Source organism: Sciurus carolinensis, chromosome 14 (genome assembly GCF_902686445.1).
Source record: "Sciurus carolinensis chromosome 14, mSciCar1.2, whole genome shotgun sequence".
Lineage (NCBI taxonomy): Eukaryota > Metazoa > Chordata > Mammalia > Rodentia > Sciuridae > Sciurus > Sciurus carolinensis.
Window position 1 is genome coordinate 7,761,235 of NC_062226.1, and position 18,734 is coordinate 7,779,968.

General features: G+C 60.0%; 2 protein-coding genes across 9 annotated transcripts in view; one reads left to right on the forward strand and one right to left on the reverse strand.

The window, feature by feature from the left end:
- Positions 1 to 7,862, forward strand: part of Niban2 (niban apoptosis regulator 2) — a 46,844-nt gene extending 38,982 nt beyond the window's left edge. Inside the window, exons 6-14 of the mRNA XM_047524577.1 lie at positions 1,487 to 1,602; positions 2,281 to 2,385; positions 2,473 to 2,635; positions 3,755 to 3,942; positions 4,598 to 4,753; positions 5,059 to 5,175; positions 5,275 to 5,382; positions 5,488 to 5,599; positions 5,961 to 7,862. Of these exons, the coding sequence (XP_047380533.1) occupies positions 1,487 to 1,602; positions 2,281 to 2,385; positions 2,473 to 2,635; positions 3,755 to 3,942; positions 4,598 to 4,753; positions 5,059 to 5,175; positions 5,275 to 5,382; positions 5,488 to 5,599; positions 5,961 to 6,556 (1,661 nt within the window). The 3' untranslated portion in view covers positions 6,557 to 7,862. The remainder of the gene's footprint in view (positions 1 to 1,486; positions 1,603 to 2,280; positions 2,386 to 2,472; positions 2,636 to 3,754; positions 3,943 to 4,597; positions 4,754 to 5,058; positions 5,176 to 5,274; positions 5,383 to 5,487; positions 5,600 to 5,960) is intronic.
- A 1,758-nt stretch (positions 7,863 to 9,620) lies between these two features.
- Positions 9,621 to 18,734, reverse strand: part of Lrsam1 (leucine rich repeat and sterile alpha motif containing 1) — a 46,957-nt gene continuing 37,843 nt past the window's right edge. For 4 of the 8 annotated variants that reach the window (XM_047523872.1, XM_047523870.1, XM_047523869.1 and 1 more), the window contains 6 exons: positions 17,558 to 17,653; positions 15,276 to 15,374; positions 14,607 to 14,738; positions 13,489 to 13,624; positions 12,714 to 12,859; positions 9,625 to 11,483 (listed from right to left, as the gene is read on the reverse strand). In XM_047523872.1, coding sequence (XP_047379828.1) covers positions 11,358 to 11,483; positions 12,714 to 12,859; positions 13,489 to 13,624; positions 14,607 to 14,738; positions 15,276 to 15,374; positions 17,558 to 17,653 — 735 coding nt within the window. In that variant the 3' untranslated portion in view covers positions 9,625 to 11,357. Of the gene's footprint in view, positions 11,484 to 12,713; positions 12,860 to 13,488; positions 13,625 to 14,606; positions 14,739 to 15,275; positions 15,375 to 17,557; positions 17,654 to 18,734 lie in introns of all 8 variants that reach the window. The other 4 variants (XM_047523875.1, XM_047523874.1, XM_047523876.1 and 1 more) reach the window with 4 other exon arrangements.

Here is an 18,734-nt window from a genome sequence, read left to right on the forward strand (position 1 = left end):
GGTGCACATGCCACTGTGCCTGACCACAGTGTTTTTTAAAGGAAAATAAAAAAGGACCAGTCCTTGGATTGGGCCTCACCCGACCCTCCGTTCGCCATCTCTGTGGGACCCTGTGTCCAGACGCAGTTCCCCGAGGCTCTGAGGGTTAGGACTTTCGTATGTGAACTTGTTTTGGGGGGCACACAGGAAAAGCCCAGGAGGGGTGACCCTCCAGTTTGCCAGGCTCAGGGGCCAGGCAGCCAGTGTGAGTGTGGAACAGAGGAAGCGCCGAGTAACCCCGAGCCTCCCCACTGCTCCTGCCTCCGCCCACCCTTGCCACCTGGGAAGCCGCCCCCGACATCACGACATCACGCTTCTTGAAAAGCGTGTAGGACGAGGAGAGGCTGCCTCTTGAAGGCCGGATGTCCAGGCGAGCGAGTCTCCAGAGACCGGCCCTCCTGAGAGCGTAGCTGGGGGTTCCTCCCTGATCCAGGGCTCAGCTGGAACAACTGCTGCGCTGCTCCCACCACGCCCTCCCGACGTGGGGTCCCCCTGCTCCCATGCAGGGAGGAGTGCCCGGCGTTTCCCCGGTGCTCCTGGCTCTGATCCCCGTGGTCCGGGGCGGGAGAGCAGGTCCTCCCCGCCGCGGAGCCGGGCTTCTCCTCTGGGGGGTGACTCAGCCTGTAGTCACTGCAGCGGGCGCTGGGTTCCAAGGCTGAGGCTGCCGTTCCCTTCCCTGGGCTCTGGGGACTGTGGTCTAGGCTTGTTGCCAGGGGAGACCCCTGCGGGGCTGAGTGGCACCTGACCGGCTCTTCCCCAGTCGGACTGTGTCGCTTCCTGCGGTCACCCTCTCCGCGCGGCCTGCAGATCTCACAGCCTGAGCCCACCCCACGCTGGCCGGGGAGCCCCCAGTGGGTGTACGAGGCCAGGCCAGGGCCGTGGCTCCCGCTGTGGAAGAGGAAGCGAGCCCCTCCGGGCTGGTGATCTAGAGCAAGCCTCAGCCACCGCTGCTCAGGCCGCTGCGGCCACTTGCCTGTCTTGGTCGATAATGCCGCTGGGACCAGCCATTCTCCTTCCTTTACGGATCATCTGTGGCGCTTTCATGTCGGGCCGCAGGGTCGAGTATTTGGGACGGCTTGTGTGACCTGTCCAGCTGCCACAGGAGGGTTTGCAGAGCCCCGTCCAGCAGCAGGGGAGGGACAAGGGCACACGGCCGCAGACCCCAGAGCTGTCCTGTGTGGCCTCTCCTGGGACAGGGTGGCTCCTGCTGCTGGCCCTGCCTCATGTCCTGCTGACGCTGAGCCAGTGGCTGGACCTCGGAGCCAGCCCTGCTCTAGACCTAATGGTGGTGCCCAGGTCCTGGGGTCTTGGATGTGGGCAGCAGGAGAGGCACGGGGACCCTGCAGCATCCCTCCTGACCTGCACTCAGTATGGGGGTGGTCTGGTCGGTCAGCTGGTTCTGGGGAGACCCCAGGGCTGTTCGGTGAGCTCGCTCCTCTCTGGGCAGGGATCCCCGAGGACTCCAAGGTGGAGGGCCCCGCCTTCACGGATGCCATCCGCATGTACCGCCAGTCCAAGGAGCTGTATGGCACCTGGGAGATGCTGTGTGGGAACGAGGTGCAGGTGAGGCCAGAAGGCTGACCGGGAGCCTCTGGAAGTCACCCTGGGGCCAGGAGGGGAGGCTGGGGACAGAGACGGGCTCGGGGGCTCTGCAGGTCTGGAAGAGACGACAAGGTCAGACATGGACAAGTGCCGGCCAGTGTAAACTGGAGTTTTGTCATTTTGTTATTTTGAGACAAGGTCTCACAAAGTTGCCCTGGCTGACCTTGAACTCGCAATCCTCCTGCCTCAGCCTCCCAAACAGCTGGGATTACAGGTGTGTGCCACCACGCCTAGCTATGATACTTGTAGTTTACTGAGTCCCTCCTGCCCCTTGCTTGGGTGCAGCTGTGAACAGGAAGGATGCAACCCCATCCCTCAGGAGCTCTGTCTTGAGGGAAAACTGACATTCCACACACCCCAGACATGCTTGCATGTTCAGACAAAGCGGGAAGGGATAGCAGTATTCAGGATGGGGAGGCAGCACGTGCAAAGGCCCAGAGGTAGGAACCCTGATCCTGAGGACCCTGCAGACAAGTTTGAGCCAGTGGGGACCGTGCTCAGGAGCCAGGGCAGTGGAGCCGTGCAGCAAAGGGCCAGGCCACAGAGGCAGGGGCTTGCGTGGCTGTGCTTGCCGGAACACAGAGAAAGCGGTCCGCGGAGCACTCCAGTCCCGCCCTGCCTTGTGCCTGTCGGTCCTAGATCCTGAGCAACCTGGTCATGGAGGAGCTGGGCCCCGAGCTGAAGGCAGAGCTCGCCCCACGGCTGAGGGGGAAGCCCCAGGAGCGGCAGCGGCAGTGGATCCAGGTGGGTGGCGGAGGACCCTGAGTCGGGCAGGGGAAGCAGCTGGCCTGGTGCCCTCAGCCCTGGCGCCGACGCCCCGCTCTGCCGCAGATCTCGGACGCCGTGTACCGCATGGTGTACGAGCAGGCGGAGGCGCGCTTCCAGGGGGTGCTGTCCAAGCTGCAGCTGGCCCGGCCCGCCATGGAGGCCGTCATCCGCACGGACATGGACCAGATCATCACCTCCAAGGAGCACCTGGCCAGCAAGATCCGAGGTGGGCAGCCCAGCGCCACGCCGGTGGCCATGGCCCGCGGGTGTTGGACCTGGGGCCTCCGGCCCGGGAAGCCTGCCTTGTGTGGTGGTCCCTGAGCCGCTCCTGGCTCACCCGTAATGTCCTGCGCTCCCGCCAGTCCCCTGTGGCGGCAGTCAGTTCTGTGAGCCCAGATCCCGCGGACCGAGACTTTTTTGGTATTGGTTTTGGGTTTTTTGGGCACCGGGGACCGAACCCAGGGGCGCTCTACTCTGAGCCACATCCCCAGCCCTTTTTTGTATTTTATTTAGAAACGGGGCCTCTGAGTAGCTCCGGCCCAGCCTGCCGAGCCGCTGGATTCCAGGGGTGCCCCGCGCCGGCCAGGCTGGGGTTTTTGTTCATCCCTGGCTGGTCCCAGAGCGTCCCACGCGGACCCAGCGGGCTTCGCTTCGCTTCTGCTTTGCTGATTTGCTGTCAGCGAGCCGTGACTTTTCCAGGGCAGTTGGTGCTCCTCTCCGTTCCCAGCCGGGTGGGATTCCTTTCCCAGAATGTCCTCCGGTTTCCTGCGCGTTACTCTCCACCGCGTACGCACGGGAAGCCGGGCGAGACACCCAGAGCTGACATTCGCTCTGTGGAACAGACCGCGTTACCGGGGTGCGGCAGGAACCCGGCCACCGCCTGGGTCAGGATGCTGGAGAGCCCGCGGGGAGGGCCCGTCCCGGGCGGGATTGCTTTGCTTTCTTTTGGTAACATGGATGACTTCCCACATTTGGGGGTCGTGCCACACGGGCCACGCGGATGTCCCGCCCGGTCAGAGTGTGTGCCACAGAGGGAGCGCTTGTTCCGCTTGTGAACAGAGGGGCCAGAGCCCCAAAGATGAGCACAGGGCTGCGGACACACTGGGACTAGCCGCCTCCGGGTCAGGCCTCTCGGGGTCTGATCTTGGAACCCCGTTATTTTGACGGCATGGATTTATTCCCTTTATCAGCTCTTTCTCTGGAGTCTTTGAGCTTGTTGCCGCCACTGATGGTTTTCTGTGAAAATAATACAGCAGCCACCCTGGCTTCTGGGTTCCTGGGCGGCCGAGGGTGCTCTGGGTGCCGCCAGGGCAGGAGCCCTGCTGACCCAGCTCCCCGGCCGCAGCCTTCATCCTCCCCAAGGCGGAGGTGTGCGTGCGGAACCACGTCCAGCCCTACATCCCGTCCATCCTGGAGGCCCTGATGGTGCCCACCAGCCAGGGCTTCACCGAGGTGCGGGACGTCTTCTTCAAGGAGGTCACCGACATGAACCTGAACGTCATCAACGAGGGCGGCCTGGACAAGCTGGGCGAGGTGAGGCCTGGCTCCCGGGCACCGGCCCTGCGGCTGCGTGTGGGCTGCCCCCTCTCAGGCTGAACCTGCAGACACTGAGCCCACTGGAGACCAGGGCACGGGGCCACCAGGACAAAGTTGTCACAGGTTCCAGTGGGGGCCAGCAGTTAGAGGAGAGAGGGAGCATGGACGCCCTGCCAGCAGCCCTCCTAAAGCAAGTGCTGCTAGGGCCCCAGATGACAGAAAGGGGCTGGAAGGCCAGGCAGCTCGGGTGTGAGAAGTACAGTCAACAACCAAAGCCCCGCCCTCCGTGCCGACAGCCACCTCTGCTGTCCTGCGTGCTCTGGTCCTGGTGAGCTTCTTCGCCGGAGTCCATGCGCCGTAGGTGCAGCTAGACTCCACCTGGCATCTGAGCCGCCTCCTCCACGTTCCAAGCTCCTGAGTCCCCAGGCAGGATTTGAGAACCAGAAAGGATCTTAGCTGATGAAAAGCCACCTCTCAATTTTGGAGCTGAAGACACTGAGGCTCAGAGAGGGCGAGCGACTGCCCAGGGTCCCCCAGCTCCCAGCACTGGCCTCCTGTGCCTTCAGCCCTGCCTCCTTCCTGCCCTGGGCCCTGGCTCCCTTCCTGGCAGGGTCTCCTGGTCCTGAGTCCCATGCGTCCTGCCTCCCTGCAGTACATGGAGAAGTTGTCCCAGCTGGCGTACCACCCCCTGAAGATGCAGAGCTGCTACCAGAAGATGGAGCCGCTGCGGCTTGACGGGCTGCAGCAGCGTTTCGACGTGTCCAGCACCTCCGTGTTCAAGCAGCGAGCCCAGATCCACATGCGCGAGGTGGGCTGAGGCGCCCTCCAGCCGCCCCACACCCTGCCCTGCCCTCTGAGGGCGGCCGCTCTCCCGCCTCTCCTCGCCCCGCAGTCAACTCCCCTTTCAGGTCTCAACTTGGAGACCCCTTCCCCTTCCTGTGCTTCCTGCTCTCTCTGGGCAGGACTGGCCCCGTGCCCGCTCTGTGCCAGAAGCAGGAGAGTCCCTCTGCCAACGCGCCAGTGGCACGGAGCCGCGCCTCCTCCCCGCAGGCCTGGGCTGGGGGCTGGCCGAGGAACTCTGGGGGTTCATGGGCTTCACCGTGTGCCCTGCAGCAAATGGACAACGCTGTGTACACCTTCGAGACCCTCCTGCACCAGGAGCTGGGGAAGGGGCCCACCAGGGAGGAGCTGTGCAAGTCCATCCAGCGGATCCTGGAGCGCGTGCTGAAGGTGAGTGGCCGCCGCCCCCCCAGGGATGAGGACTCCGCTCCCGCCAGGCTGGCGGAGCCCACTGACCCGCGGTCCCCTCCCTCTTCCTCCTTCCTGCAGAAGTACGACTACGACAGCAGCTCCGTGCGGAAGAGGTTCTTCCGGGAGGCGCTGCTGCAGATCACCATCCCCTTCCTGCTCAAGAAGCTGGCACCCACCTGCAAGTCGGTGAGCCCCAGCGCCCCGGCTCCTCAGGCCAGCGGGGCAGAGCTGGCGGGCAGACCCTCTCCCCCTTGGCCGTCCTGACCCCGTCCCTGCCCACCCTGCCCGCAGGAGCTGCCTCGCTTCCAGGAGCTGATCTTCGAGGACTTCGCCAGGTTCCTCCTGGTGGAGAACACGTACGAGGAGGTGGTGCTGCAGACGGTCATGAAGGACATCCTGCAGGGTGAGCACCGGCCTCGGCCTGGGGGCGCCGGAGGGAGGAGGGGAGGGGTCCAGGTGGCATCAGCCACGGTGACCGAAAGGCTTGAGCCTCACACCCTGGCTGGGTCGCGCCCACTGGTGGCTGTGTGGCTCCGGGAGGGTAGCACTTCCTCTCTGGGCCTCAAATGCCTTCTCTGGTCCTGGGCTCTGCTGGGCGGGTCAGATGAGGGACACGGCTGCCAGCTACGGCTCTGGCTAGTCACAGCTCTGCTGCTTCCGGCCACTGGTGAGGCCTGGAACGAGTGACATCCCAGTCACAGACCACGGCGGGGTGAGCGGGTCCGGTGTGGGCAGGGGTCCTGACGCTCCCCCGTGGCCCGTAGCTGTGAAGGAGGCCGCGGTGCAGCGGAAGCACAACCTGTTCCGGGACAGCATGGTCATGCACAGCAGCGACCCCAACCTGCACCTGCTGGCTGAGGGGGCTCCCATTGACTGGGGGGAAGAGTACGGTGGCAGTGGCGGTGACGGGGGCGATGGCAGCTCGAGCCCTGGTGCCCCGGAAGCAGCCACCCTCTCGGAAAAGCGACGGCGTGCCAAGCAGGTGATGTCCGTGGTCCAGGACGAGGAGGCAGGGCTGCCCTTCCAGGCTGGCTCAGAGCCACCATCACCTGCGTCCCCGGACAGTGTCGCCGAGCTTCGTGGCCTGCTGTCCCAGGACCTGCGAGCCGAGAGCCCTCCACCAGACAGCCCCCTGCTCAACGGAGACCCTGCCCAGGAGAGCCCGCTGCCCGTGGCTGCTCCCAAGGCCTCTTCTCCACCCGCCTCACCTGTCCAGCATCTCCTGCCTGGAAAGGCTGTGGACCTTGAGCCCCCCAAACCCAGTGACCAGGAAACAGGGGAGCAGGTGTCCAGCCCCGGCGGCTGCCCCGCCATCCACACCACCACAGAGGACGGCGCGGGGATGCAGACGGAGTTCTAGGCTGGTGGGCCCCTTCTGTTGGACACAGCACCCGGTCACTCCCTCCGAGGCACTGGGGAGGGCAGCCCATCTGGAGGTGGGGCAGGGTGGGCGTGGCGCCGGGCCGAGTCACTCCTGGGTTCAGCCCCTCGCTCCCTGCCTGCTCCCTGCGGGCTGATCTCAGACGTGGGCTCTGGTTTCGAGGTTCTCCTCTGTGCTGGGGGCTGGGAGCCCCCCATCTGCCCTCCTGCTCTTGTCTGTTTCCTTCACGGGGGGTCTTGCCATGCTCCTCGAGGAGAGGGAGACCGAACATTGGGTGCTGCGCTGCGGAGCTGGGGAGCTGGTGACTGTCCCCCCATCTCCCTAGGGCTTGTTGGCCTGGACATGGAGGAAGGCAGAGCGCGGGGCCGTCTCCTGTCCTGTCCCCTCCTCGGCCTCCCTGCTGGGCCTGAGGCTAGTTCCAGAGTGGATGCAGACCTCGCTGTCCCGCCTTGGCTGAGGGAGGGGGGGGGTCTTCAGGCCTGTCAGGCCGGGGGTGCTGGAGCGGGAGGCAGGTTTGGGGGCTCAGAGGAGAGTGGGACTGGGGGCCTGGGGTGAAAGGAGAAAGGCCTAGAAGGTGCTGATGTGTGGAGCGGAAGTGTCCTGAGGGGAGGATGGAGGTGACCTGGGAGAGGTCACAGTCACCTGAGTGAGAGGCCGAGATGGCAAAGTGAGGGTTACTGGAAGCCAGAGAGGGGCTCTGCACCGCCCCGTTCTCCCAGGTCCCGCTGGTCTCCTTCCCGCGTCCCTGTCCCTCTGTGCCCCCACACTCCGTGGGCGGGTTGCTCAAGGCAGGGGTTCAGGTGGCATGGATTTTGCCCACTGGCTGGATGAGGCTCCCCGAGACCCTGCTGAGGATTTGGAGTCAGGCTGTGCGTGGCCTCTGAGTCCCAAGTAACCTCGTCCCGAGTATTCCAGGCCTCTTCTCGATGCCCTTGCAAATCGCCTTGGGCTCAGCTGTTGTCCCTTCCCTTTATTCCTGGTGTCAGGGTCTAGTCCCTCCCCAGGGCTTCCCCTGCCATGTGAGGGAAGGCGGGGTTAGGCAGGAACTGTCCCTACAAGGTCCCTGGGGTGGTGGTGTCTCCCCAGCCCTGCAGCCTCTGTGCCCTGGACCTGCTCCCCAGGACAGGGGCCTTCGACCCACAGGATGGTGGCTGGTGCTCAGGGACCCCCAGTCCCGCAGCCCCAGCCCTGGTTGTGTCATGACCTCTTCCGATGCTCTCCTCTAGTGCCTTGGGGGTTTCGATCATGGTTCCCAGATATGGTATTAAAGATCCTATGCAAACTGTTTTAAGCTTCTGCTAATCAATAAACGCTTTATTTAAAGCCAGCTTCCCTGTGTGTTGCTGGTGCTGGGGGAGGCCTGGCTCCTGGGCCTGTGTCTAGGAGCCTCCTTGGGACTGGGGCTGGCAGAGGCTGCTCAGCAGCACTGGGTAACAGTGAGGCCCAGAGGGACAGCAGCTGCGTTGAGGCCAGTCAGGGCCTGGGGTGTCCACCACAGGGATGGGCCCAGGCTTACGCTGGACACAAATGGCCATGCCAGCCCTTTCAAGACCTGATCCCATGCTAGTGTTTGATGAGTGCTTAGTGTGAGCTGTAGACTTCACGTCAGGGACCAGGAGACTCAGGGCAGCTCTAGGCCCCAAAGGGTGGGGCATCTATAGCTGAGGTTGTGTGGCACAGGGATGCCCATGCCCCCTGCAGCTGGTGGGTTGCCTCATCTGTGGGCAGAACATGTCTTACTAGCAAAGGTACCATAAACATCCACTGGAGAAAAGACAGCCTCTTCAACAAATGGTGCTGGGAAACTAGAAATCCATATGTAGCAAAATGAAATTAGACCCCTATCTCTCACCTGCACAAACTCAACTCAAAGTGGATCAGGGACCTAGGCACTAGACCCTGCACCTACTAGAAGAAAAAGTAGGCACAAATCTCCATCATGTCAGCTTAGGACATGAAAAGAAAAAAAAAGCACAAGAAGTAAAATCAAGAATCATTAAATGGGATGGAATCAAACTAAAAGCTTCTTCACAGCAAAGGAAACAACCAATCAAGAAGAGAGAGCCTACAGAATGGGAGAAAATCTTTACCACAGACATCTCAGATATAGCACTAATCTCCAGGATATACAAAGAACTCAAAAAACTTACACCAGAAAAACAAATGACCCAATCGATAAATGGGCAAAGGAACTGAACAGACACTTCACAGAAGAAATGATGGGTCAACAAATATGTGAAAAAACGTTCAACATTTCTAGCAATTCGAGAAATGCAAATTAAAATTACACCAAGATTCTTCTCACTCCAGTCAGAATGGCAATTATCAAGAATATAAGTAACAAATGTTGGCGAGGATGTGGGAAAAATGTACACTTCTACATTGCTGGTGGGACTGCAAATTGGTGCAGCCACTCTGGAAAGCAGTATGGAGATTCCTCAGAAAACCTGGAATGAACCCACCATTTGACCCAGCTATCCCACTCCTCAGTTTATACCCACAGGACTTAAATTCAGCATACTACAGTGACGGGGCCACATCAAATGTTCATAGCAGCTCAGTTCACAATAAGTTAGCTATGGAACCAACCTAGGTGCCCTTCAACAGATGAGTGGATAAAGAAAATGTGGTACATATACACAGTGGAATATTAGCCATAAAGAAGAGTGAAATTATGGCATTTGCTGGTAAATGATGGAACTGGAGACTATTGTGCTAAGTGAAAATAAGCCAATCCCCAAAAGCCAAAGGCCAAATGTTCTCTCTGAAAGACTGACGCTGATAGGCAGGGTGGAGGGAGGAGTGGAGGTCCATTAGATTGGACAGGGGAGCTGGGGAAGGACAGGGAGATGGGAATGGGGAAGACAGTAGAATAAACTGGACGTCACTTTCTTACGTCCTATATGAATACACGACCAGGGTAACTCCACATCACATACAACCACAAGAATGGGAACTTATACTCCGTGTATGTACAATATGTCAAAATACATTCTATTGTCATGTATAACTTAAAAAAACAATTTTTTTTTTTTTTTAAAAGAAGTCCCTATTGCCCCAGCATGCAAAAAAAAAAGTCCCAACTGGGTGCCATGAGAGCCAGTCAACTGGGGGATGTTGGCTCCCTGGTCAGCCTGTTCTGGGGCTTGGGTCCGACCCTCCCACAGTCAGCAGAGCTGAGATGCACACAGGGCAGAGGCCAGGGCTCAGTCATGTGTCACTGGTGTCCTTGCAAGTTTCTAACTGAGCCCAGGCTCCTCGGCTAGAAGAGGGATAAAAGGCGTTGTTCTTGGGCCCTCATGAAGATTTGGGGTCCACAAGTCCTCCAGATCACAAGAGTTTGAGGCTTGGGCAACTTAGCCCCTGTCTCAAAATTTAAAAAAATAAAAAGGGTGGGGGATATAGCCCAGTGGCAGAGCACCCTGCCTTCAAGCCCAGTACTGCAAAGGACCCAAGAGCCATGACCTCCAGAAAGTGGGCTGGGGTGCCTCAGACCTGTCTCCCCGCTTGGCCAAGCTGAAGCCCACTTATGTGTGTGTGAGGGGGCGTCATCGGAAGTCCCCAGGGAAAAGACAGGGAGGAGGCACCCAGCTCTTGGAGAGTCCCTCAAGAGCAGGACACACAGCGGTCGTTTGCCCTGTCCTGTTCAGCACCGCAGGACTGATGGTCCCAGTGAGGTAGAGAAGCTGGGGCCGGGAGGTGCGGGCTCTTTCTGCCGCCCAGGGCCTGTCTCCTTCTCCTAGCCCTAGCCTGGTGCTGAATCAGGAGGGCCCCATCATCTGCCACGCTGGGTTCAGGGGACCTGGCCTGAAGCTGGCCAGGCTTGCTGGATGAGCTGCAGGCTGGGCCCAGGTGCCTGAGCAGCTCACAGTAAAGGCTGCCCTTGGCTTAACACAGGTGCACCTGACTCGGGCACAAGGGTGCGTGGCCCTTAGGTTTCAACCATCAGTTGGCACAATGGTGCAGGCTTGGGAGTCGGCGTGCTCTGTGCGCCAAGCGCAGCTTCACCAGCTCCCAGTTACACATCCTTGCATCAGCCCCTCAGCCTCCGCCCCTCGTCTGGAGCAACCCTAACGTGGAACGCCACTGCACCCGCTGAGCGCCACCGACCGTGGAGAGGAGCTGCTGCGCCCCTGGCTCCGGCTAGTCCCCCACCACATTCAGCAGTGGCCTCCTCCTCTCCTTTGACTGGGGTGCATCTGCTTCTGGTCTCCTTTCCCAGTTGAGCTGCTGTCTTCTCCTGACCAGTCCCCTCCCCTTCTGGGCTCCCAGCAGGACCCAGGCATGACGCGGGCCAGGAGCTCACCGAGGATTTATTGACGTTCCTGCTTTGGGTTGAGCTGCGTGGGGTGAGGAGGTACAGATGTGCGGAGTGGGGGGCATGCACAGGGAGCAGCGAGGGGAAGCCCGGGACGCAGGCCTGCACGTTCACCCCTCCCCAGGACACTCCCCGCTCCAGGCTGGGGCAGCTGGGCACATTCCACAGGTGAGAATGGCAATCTGGGAGGGGCAGCCACCTGCCCGTAGGTGGATGGTTGGGAGGTGCAGAGCTGCAGCTTGGCCAGGATGTGCATTCCCCAGGCCAGGTGGTGGCACACCCACCTTTCCAATCCTGGACTGTCCCCATGCCACCAGGGCCCATCGCCAGTGTTCAGACCAGCTGGGTCCTGGTCAGGAGTGCCCCGCCTGGCCCAGACCTGCGTGGAGCTCAGAGCTGGGGTCACCCAGGGTTGGGGGAGCAGGGGAGCGGGTGCCCAGGCCTGCATGGTGGGAGCAGCGCTCAGCTGCTGTGGTAGATCCGGAGGCTCTGGGCGATCTCCTGGCGGCACAGCGGGCAGGTGCGCAGCGGCTGGCAGCACTGCTGGCAGCAGCAGACATGACCACAGGTGAGGAAGACCATCTGGGCCTGAGGAGGGAGCAGCAGTGTGTGGGTCAGGTCCTGCTCGGTTCTCCTGGAGGGGAGCAACTGAGTCCCAGCCCCTGGGACGCAACCTTAAAGATCTGGTGGTATGGTCACCATGTCATTCAAGCATCGTTGAGATAAATGCCACAGGACACGAAAACCCCGCTGTCCTGTTTGCAGTTTTGTGCTTATTTCTCTACATTTTCTAAATAACATGTAAACGCCCAGAACCCAGCCCCCACCCTGGCCTTAAGTTCCTTGACCTCTGCCCGTGCGGCAGCTGGGGCCCCTGCAGGCCCGCAGCTTGTTCAACCGGCCCCGGCTCCTGGGCACTGTTGTCACTGGCAGTTCCTCTTCAGTGCTGGGGTGGAGCCTGCCCTGGGCCAAGCAGATGCCCCCCGTGGAGCTGCCCGTCCTGCTGGTGGCCTGCAGTGCGCTTGCCCAGCCCGGGGCCCTCCTCCAAAAGGTCGCCCTGAGCAGGAGCGCTGTGGCGGACGCGGCCCTCCCTAGAGCTTCTCGTGAGGGACACTCCTAGGAGGTCACCAAGGATGTGCTCCAAAGCCTTCAGCGCCATCTGCAGTGCTGAAGGGGCCCGAGGGCAGGGGTCCCTTGGCACCATGTCACTCCCTGGCTACATTCATGACCAGGTGACAGTCGAACTGCCAACGCAGCTGCTTTTCTAAGTAGCACCTCCTGGTGGTGGCAAGGGAGAACTGGTATTTTATACACTATGATTTTTGCAGAAAGTGTTAATTCTGCAACAATTTTTAAAAGATGATTTTTAAAGTGCCTTGGCAGGGAAAATCATGTTTTTGGTATTTCATGACGTGGGAAAATTTCCCAAATGTATTTATCAAGTTGGGGGAAAATCCTTATAAAAAAAGAAAAGAGGGCTGGGGTTGTGGCTCAGTGGTCACGTGTGAGGCACAGGGTTCGCTCCTCAGCACCACATAAATATAAACAGAATAAAGGTCCATGACAACTAAAAAAAAAACAAGAAAAAAAAAAAAGAAAAGAGGTCCAGAAAATGACGTTATCATTACTCATATTTTGGTCATGGGGACCATGGGTCATTTACATTTCCTTTTATTTTCCAAAATGTCTAATGAATATAATATACTTCTATAGCTGCAGAAAACTGTTTAGAAGTGGCCCACAGGTCTGGAAGGGACGAGGAGGGCTGTGGGCACAGGGCAGTGGGCGGGCTGGGTCAGGTCCCACACCCAGACTCACCTCGCGTTCCAGGCACACCACACACTCTGAGGCTTGCGGCTCCAGCTCTGCAGGGGGCGCCGACGGTCTCACTGGCTCAGGAGGCTCCTGGGGGAGCGTGGGGGACTCCAGGGCCTCGAGGACCTCTCCCTTGGGCGGTTTCAGCTCTGGGGAGACCGGCGGACTGCTGAGCCAGGGGGCCATCCCAGATAATCCCAACCCCCAGGGGTGCCCCTGGCCCTGGCTGCCCCAGGTGAGTGAGCTGGGGTGAGGATGGGGCTTCTTATCGCTCCTCTCTAGGCCTCGTCCCCGCGTTCCTGGCTGAGGCAGGAGCGAAGTCTCTGCCTGGCCGTCTCATGATGCTGGCAGGCAAGGCCACTGTGCTTAACAGGGCCTCTCACCCCGGCCCCCCTGGCCCCTTCGCGGCCACTCTGCAGCAGGGCTCTTCACTTTCAGAAATGAGAAATCTGAGGTCCAGAGAGGGGACATCGCTTGCCAGGAGCCACATGGCCATCTGGTGGTGGAGTTACGAACAGAGGCCCTTGGTGAGGGGCTGAGCTTTACCAGCCTGCCCAGGAGACAGGATGAACTGCTGCCATCAGAAGACCCGGGGAGCAGGAAGCAGACGGAAGCCCCCCAGGCTGCTCTGCGGCTCTCCTCCCAGCCCTGCACCAGCAGAGCCTCCTGCTGCCCACCACTCTGCCCCAGAGCCAGCCCCTGCCACGGGTCAACCACCCACCCATCTGGTTGGGGCCTCTGTTAGGAGAAGCCCTGGACGAGGCTCTGGGGTCAGTACCTGGCTGGATCCTGGCCACAGCCAGCAGCTCCTGGACTCTCCGTAGGATCTCGTGCTGCAGGCCAGCTTCTGAGACGCCCATCTGTGTCAGTTCAAGACAGAACAGACCGTGACTGGGGCTGAGCAGGAGGCGGCTCTGCAGGGTGAAGCTGTAGCTTGAGGGGCCAGCCCACAGGCAGCTGTGTGCCAGCCTCTGGCTCCTTTGGCTGAAATGTGGCAGACCAGGCTCAGGGTCACAGCTGTGAAGGGGACTGCCTCAGGCCTAGGGGCGCTGACCAGTGTGGCAGGGGGAGAAACTGAGGCCCCAAAGGACACCAACAGCTACAGTTCACCAAGTGCTATCAAGTGCTAGAGGTCACACCAACAATGTCACCTGCATAACCAGGCACCCAGGGAGAGAAGCCGTGACGGAGCCAAGCCACAGAGAGGCAGCTGTGCCTCACCCCACGGTCCCTGGGCTCCCGGGATGGCCCAGGACCCTGCAGTGCCCTCACATCCTCTGTGCCTTGGTGTCTGCACCTGTCTTGGGACACAGGACAGCGGAGTGGTAGAGTGCAGGAACTCTGGGCCAGACCACCTGAGGCCAAGTCCTAAGCTTGCTCAGGGGGCTCAGGGTCCCCGTCTGAAGAACCTGCGGGGAGGGAGAGCCAGCGAGCCAGCGTGCACAGGCTGCTGGGAGCCAGGCCTGGAAGGGCGAGCGCGCACTGAAGGCAGTGGCAGCCACTGCACACGCTACTCTAAGCAGCACATGGATGAACTGGACCTGAAGGGCTCAGCTCACACCCAGAATTTAGCTGGGGCTCAGGTGGTGCTGTGGTCATGGTGTGAAACCAAGGGGCAGTGTAGGGGCTGGACCAGACCAACTGCAAGGACCTGTGTTGACCTTACAGTTTGAACCCACAGGCCTGGGTTTTCTTAGCTAGGTGGCAGGCAGAGCACGCACAGGTGGTTGGGGACAGATGGGGCAGACATGAGGTTATCTGGACACAAGGAAGCCCGGGGCCATTTAAGCATGACTGGCCCTACCACACACCATAGGAAAAGCAAGCCAACCCTTGACCAGGTCAGACCCATGGCCGGGCCAGCCTCTCTGACTCCTCAGGGGCCACTGCGCCCACCTTGGCCAGGTCCCCAGGGCTCATGTGGCTCAGCATGTCCAGTGAGATGCGGTGGTGGGCGAAGATGGGTAGGTAGTGCTCAGCAGACAGCTCCACCAGGAGGGCCACCAGCTGGCGCTCCATGCCTTCCTCCTGCAAGACACCGTGCCACACGTGGGAAGAAGCCACTGTTGTGCACTTGGAATAGTCAGCAACTGAAAGAGCCTCCAGATGGAGCTGCTGAAATACACCAAGGTTCCCCACGTACTAGACGCCGCGCCGGAATCCGGAAAGGACGAGAGGCCGCCGTCCCTCACGGGCTGCCAAAGTGGCGTGGACAGGACGAGTGTTTGTCATGTTTACAAAGCACGTGTGTGTGCGTGTGCGTGTGCGCGTGTGTGCCCGTGCGTGCGTACGCATGAGCCCCTGTGCACATGCGAGGCAGGAGAGAGGCGCGAGGACACTGGTCTCTGCCTGCAGGACAGTGACAGGCACCTGGTATTCTCCCTCTCCAGGGTGAATGGACCTCACTCTCCTTTCTGTTTCTGAAGGGTCCTGGCACACTAGGGGCACCAGAAAGATGAACTGAATTAAACTGGAATGAGCAGCAGCAGGGCAGGGTGAGGCCCTGCGGCTCCTCTGGAAAGGTCCCCACCAGCCCCCAGCCCAGGGGGACACTGCTGTTCTTACTTGTAGCTTCAAGGACAAGGGCTTCTGGTTCAAAAGCCGCTGATACTGGATGAGCCAGTAATTCTCCCGCTTGGTTTCACTTTTGGCTTCTAACTCAGTCTGCCAAGGACGGAAATGGTCAATGTTAGTTACAAACCAGTCAATAAGAACTTAACGTGCCGGGTGCGGTGGCCCACGTCTGAGATCCCAGCAGCTCGGGAGGCTGAGGCAGGAGGAGCACAAGTTTGAGGCAGGCCTGGGCAACTTAGGGAGACCCTGTCTCAAAATAAAGAGGGCTGGGGATGTGGTTCAGTGGTAGAGCATCCCTGGGCTCAATTCTCAGTACTGGGGGGAAAGAGAAGAAGAAAAAGAGGAGAAAAAGAAAGAAGAGTAATGACAACATCAGTTGTGAACTACGCTCCTCTGAGCAGGCGGATGGCACCTGGATTTTACAGAGGGCTGTCCTGCGGCTTGTCCCACCATTTAAACCACAGAAAGCAAGAAAGCTGGGAGCTTCGCCTTGCCCAGCTGTGGTCAGGAAGAATTCTGGAGAAGGTGACAGCTGCTCGATGCCACACCTGCCCCTGGGCCTCCTGCCACCTGGTCCCACACTCTGTCACTGCCTCCGGAGAGATGCCCTCTCATCTGCTTGTGGGACAGCAGAGTCCATGCAGCCCTCTCTGTCCCCCCCAGAGCTCGGACTGCCCCAGGAGCCAGGGGGCGCCACAGGATCCTCAGGACACTTCAGTTTCTGGAGAGGGCTTCGCTGTGGAACAAGCCTGAAGACTCAAGGTCGTGCCGGGGCAGGATCTCTCACTGTGCCATTTGATAAGTATCCATCAGGGCTGTTCTGGGCCAGGTGCTGCTCTAGGTGAGGGGACAGAGTGGTGAGCACATCTCACCAACGCCCAGCACAGGGACGACCGCAGTGCTGCCTTTCCAGAGTGCTGTGTGCTGGAAGACGGCATGCCTCCTAGTCTCACGTTCTGAAGGAGATTCCACCTTGAGGGAGGAAGTTGACGCTCAGAGTAACAGTGACCACCTGGGCTTAGGGCTGGACACAGACCCAGGCCTGGAGGCTGCAGTCTGCGCTTGGGAGACTGTGGCCACTGGGGGGAGCGGGCTCCTCACGGGCATCTCCCCACACCCACTTGGGCCTGATGCCCGGGTGGTCTTTCCTGGGCCTTGCCAAGCTGGCTGCCCTCTTCGTCCTCGGCCCTCCTGGGGCTGTGGATGCACCTCCCTCCTGCACCTGGGGCCCTGAATGCTCTGCTGAGGTGACGCTTCCCCTCCTCTGGAGAGGCCCCAAGCCTGCAGAACAGAAGCACAAGGCCAAAGCATGTGGCCGGTACTGCACGCTGCGGGGCACCTTCCACACATCCACGCCGTGCATGGGAGGTGGTGGTGAGGCCTCGTGAAGAACAGGTCACTTCTTCTTCTTTTTGTGGTGTTGGGGATTGAACCCAGGCCATGTGCATGTGAGGCAGGCACTCTGCCCACCGAGCTGTAGCCAAACTGGTCACTTCTGATTGGCACAAACAGGCCCTGGGTTTCGCAGGGCTCTGGAAGGAGCTGGCCTCACCCTTCCCACTCTGTGCAGAGCGGGGCTGGAATGGAGCTGCGAGGGCTCATGGGTTCACAGTGACTCAGCAATCCGGCACTCTTTTCAGTGCCAGCTGGTGGGCCTGGCTGTCCTCACTGCTTGGGTGCCCAGGGGTCTGCAGGAGATGGCCAGAGTGGGGTTCCACCACCCTGATATGCCTCAAAGTCAAAGCCATGTGGGTGCAGGGAGGGTCTGGCCACTCTTGCTAAAAGCTTAGTAAGTGGCCTGCCCTGGATGTAAGGTGTCCTCAAATCCTTAGCTACAAAGACGCTCGGAGACCATTGTTTACAAAGACTAAAAAACTGTAATCTCCATAATAAGTAATCTCCATAGCTGACAGGAGTCTGATCCAGTCATGGCCTGTCCCAGCGTAACTGTGAACAGGAATTCACAGGACCACCCTAATGACAGGAAGCAGGCTGGTTACTTTGAGAAGGGGTCTCTTTACATGCCCAGACTGTTCGGCTCCTCAGTTCAAGTGATCCTGTCATCTCGGCCTCCCGAGGAGCTGCCCCTGCAGGTACATGCCCCCACCAGTAGCAAGAAACGTGCACACCTAGACACCAGCAGTAGGGGACTCTCCTGAGTGAGGTGCTTTCCTCTGTACGTGTGTCTTTCCTCTTACAGACCCATCACTGGAGCAATAAGTGCTTGCAGAGGTGCGGCGGTTGTGCGCGGGGACACGCAGGCCGGCACGTACCAGGATTTCGCGGAGCTCCTCCTCCCGTTGCTTCTTCTCTTTGAGCAGCTGCTGGAGCAGGGAGCTGAGTGCCCAGCGCTGCTCTGAGACCATTTCCTGCAACACAAGACGGCACCTGAGGCTGCCGTGAACTCTCAGCCCAGGAGGACCGCGGCGCAGCGCTGGGTCTACTGCCGACTCGGCTCTCAGCTCAGTTCGAGGCTCTGCCTGATGCCGCTAGGCTGAGTTGGGGACAAAGCCAAGAGGCCCCTCTGCCCTGCTTCTCACCCTCTTCCTCCCAAGCCCCTGTCGTCCTTCCTGAGCATAAGCCAGGCATGGGATCCTAGTGACTGATGACAATGGAGTGGTAAGAAACATCAAACAAAAAAAAATGACAAGCCACAGGTCTCACTGACCAGAGCACACGGGCGGAAGCAAAGGGCAGGGAGGGCTGGCGTGGGTGCCACGCTCGAGGGAGGTGCTGCGCACGTGCAGGCACATGCAAACCGGAGCCTGGTCGCGCCCATGTCACTCATCCTCTCACCCTGGGAAACCCCATGGAGGGCCAGGCAGCAGGAGCCCTTCCAGCTCTAACAAGCAAGGACAAGGGCATCTGCCAAGCACGGTGGTGACAGCTTCTGAGTAACCCAGCTCCTCATCTCCAGCTCACAAAGGGCCTTTGCCACCTCACCCTTCTCCAATGGCCCAGTGACACAGCCTGGCCCTGAATGATTGCTTCCATCTTGGGGTGGGTAGAAAGGGAGACCCAGAGAGGGGCAGTGACATGCCCAAGGTCACCCTGTACATCTGGAGCAGCTCTGAGAGCAGGACTCCAGGCCCCAGCACTCACTGCATTGAGAAGCTCACAAGACAACTCGAGCCCCCTCCACAGCACCTGACACGGCGACAGTGACAGACACAAGCCTTGCCCCAAAGCCCAGCACAGGCACATACCCTCAAGGCCATCCCATCCAGCCCCTTAGTGAGAACCTGGGGGGTCTGGGGTCCAGAGAGGGGGAAGAACAGCCCTCCTCTCCACCTGCCAAGGCCATACAGCAGGTCCCAGCTGTCCAGTCCAGACTGCCGTCTGCCACCCCCTGCTGCCCTCTTGCCTCTGTGAGCCGGACACCTAGGTCAGCACACACAGAGATGCCACCTACAGACAGTGACACAGAAACAGCTGGCCATCTTCTCCAGA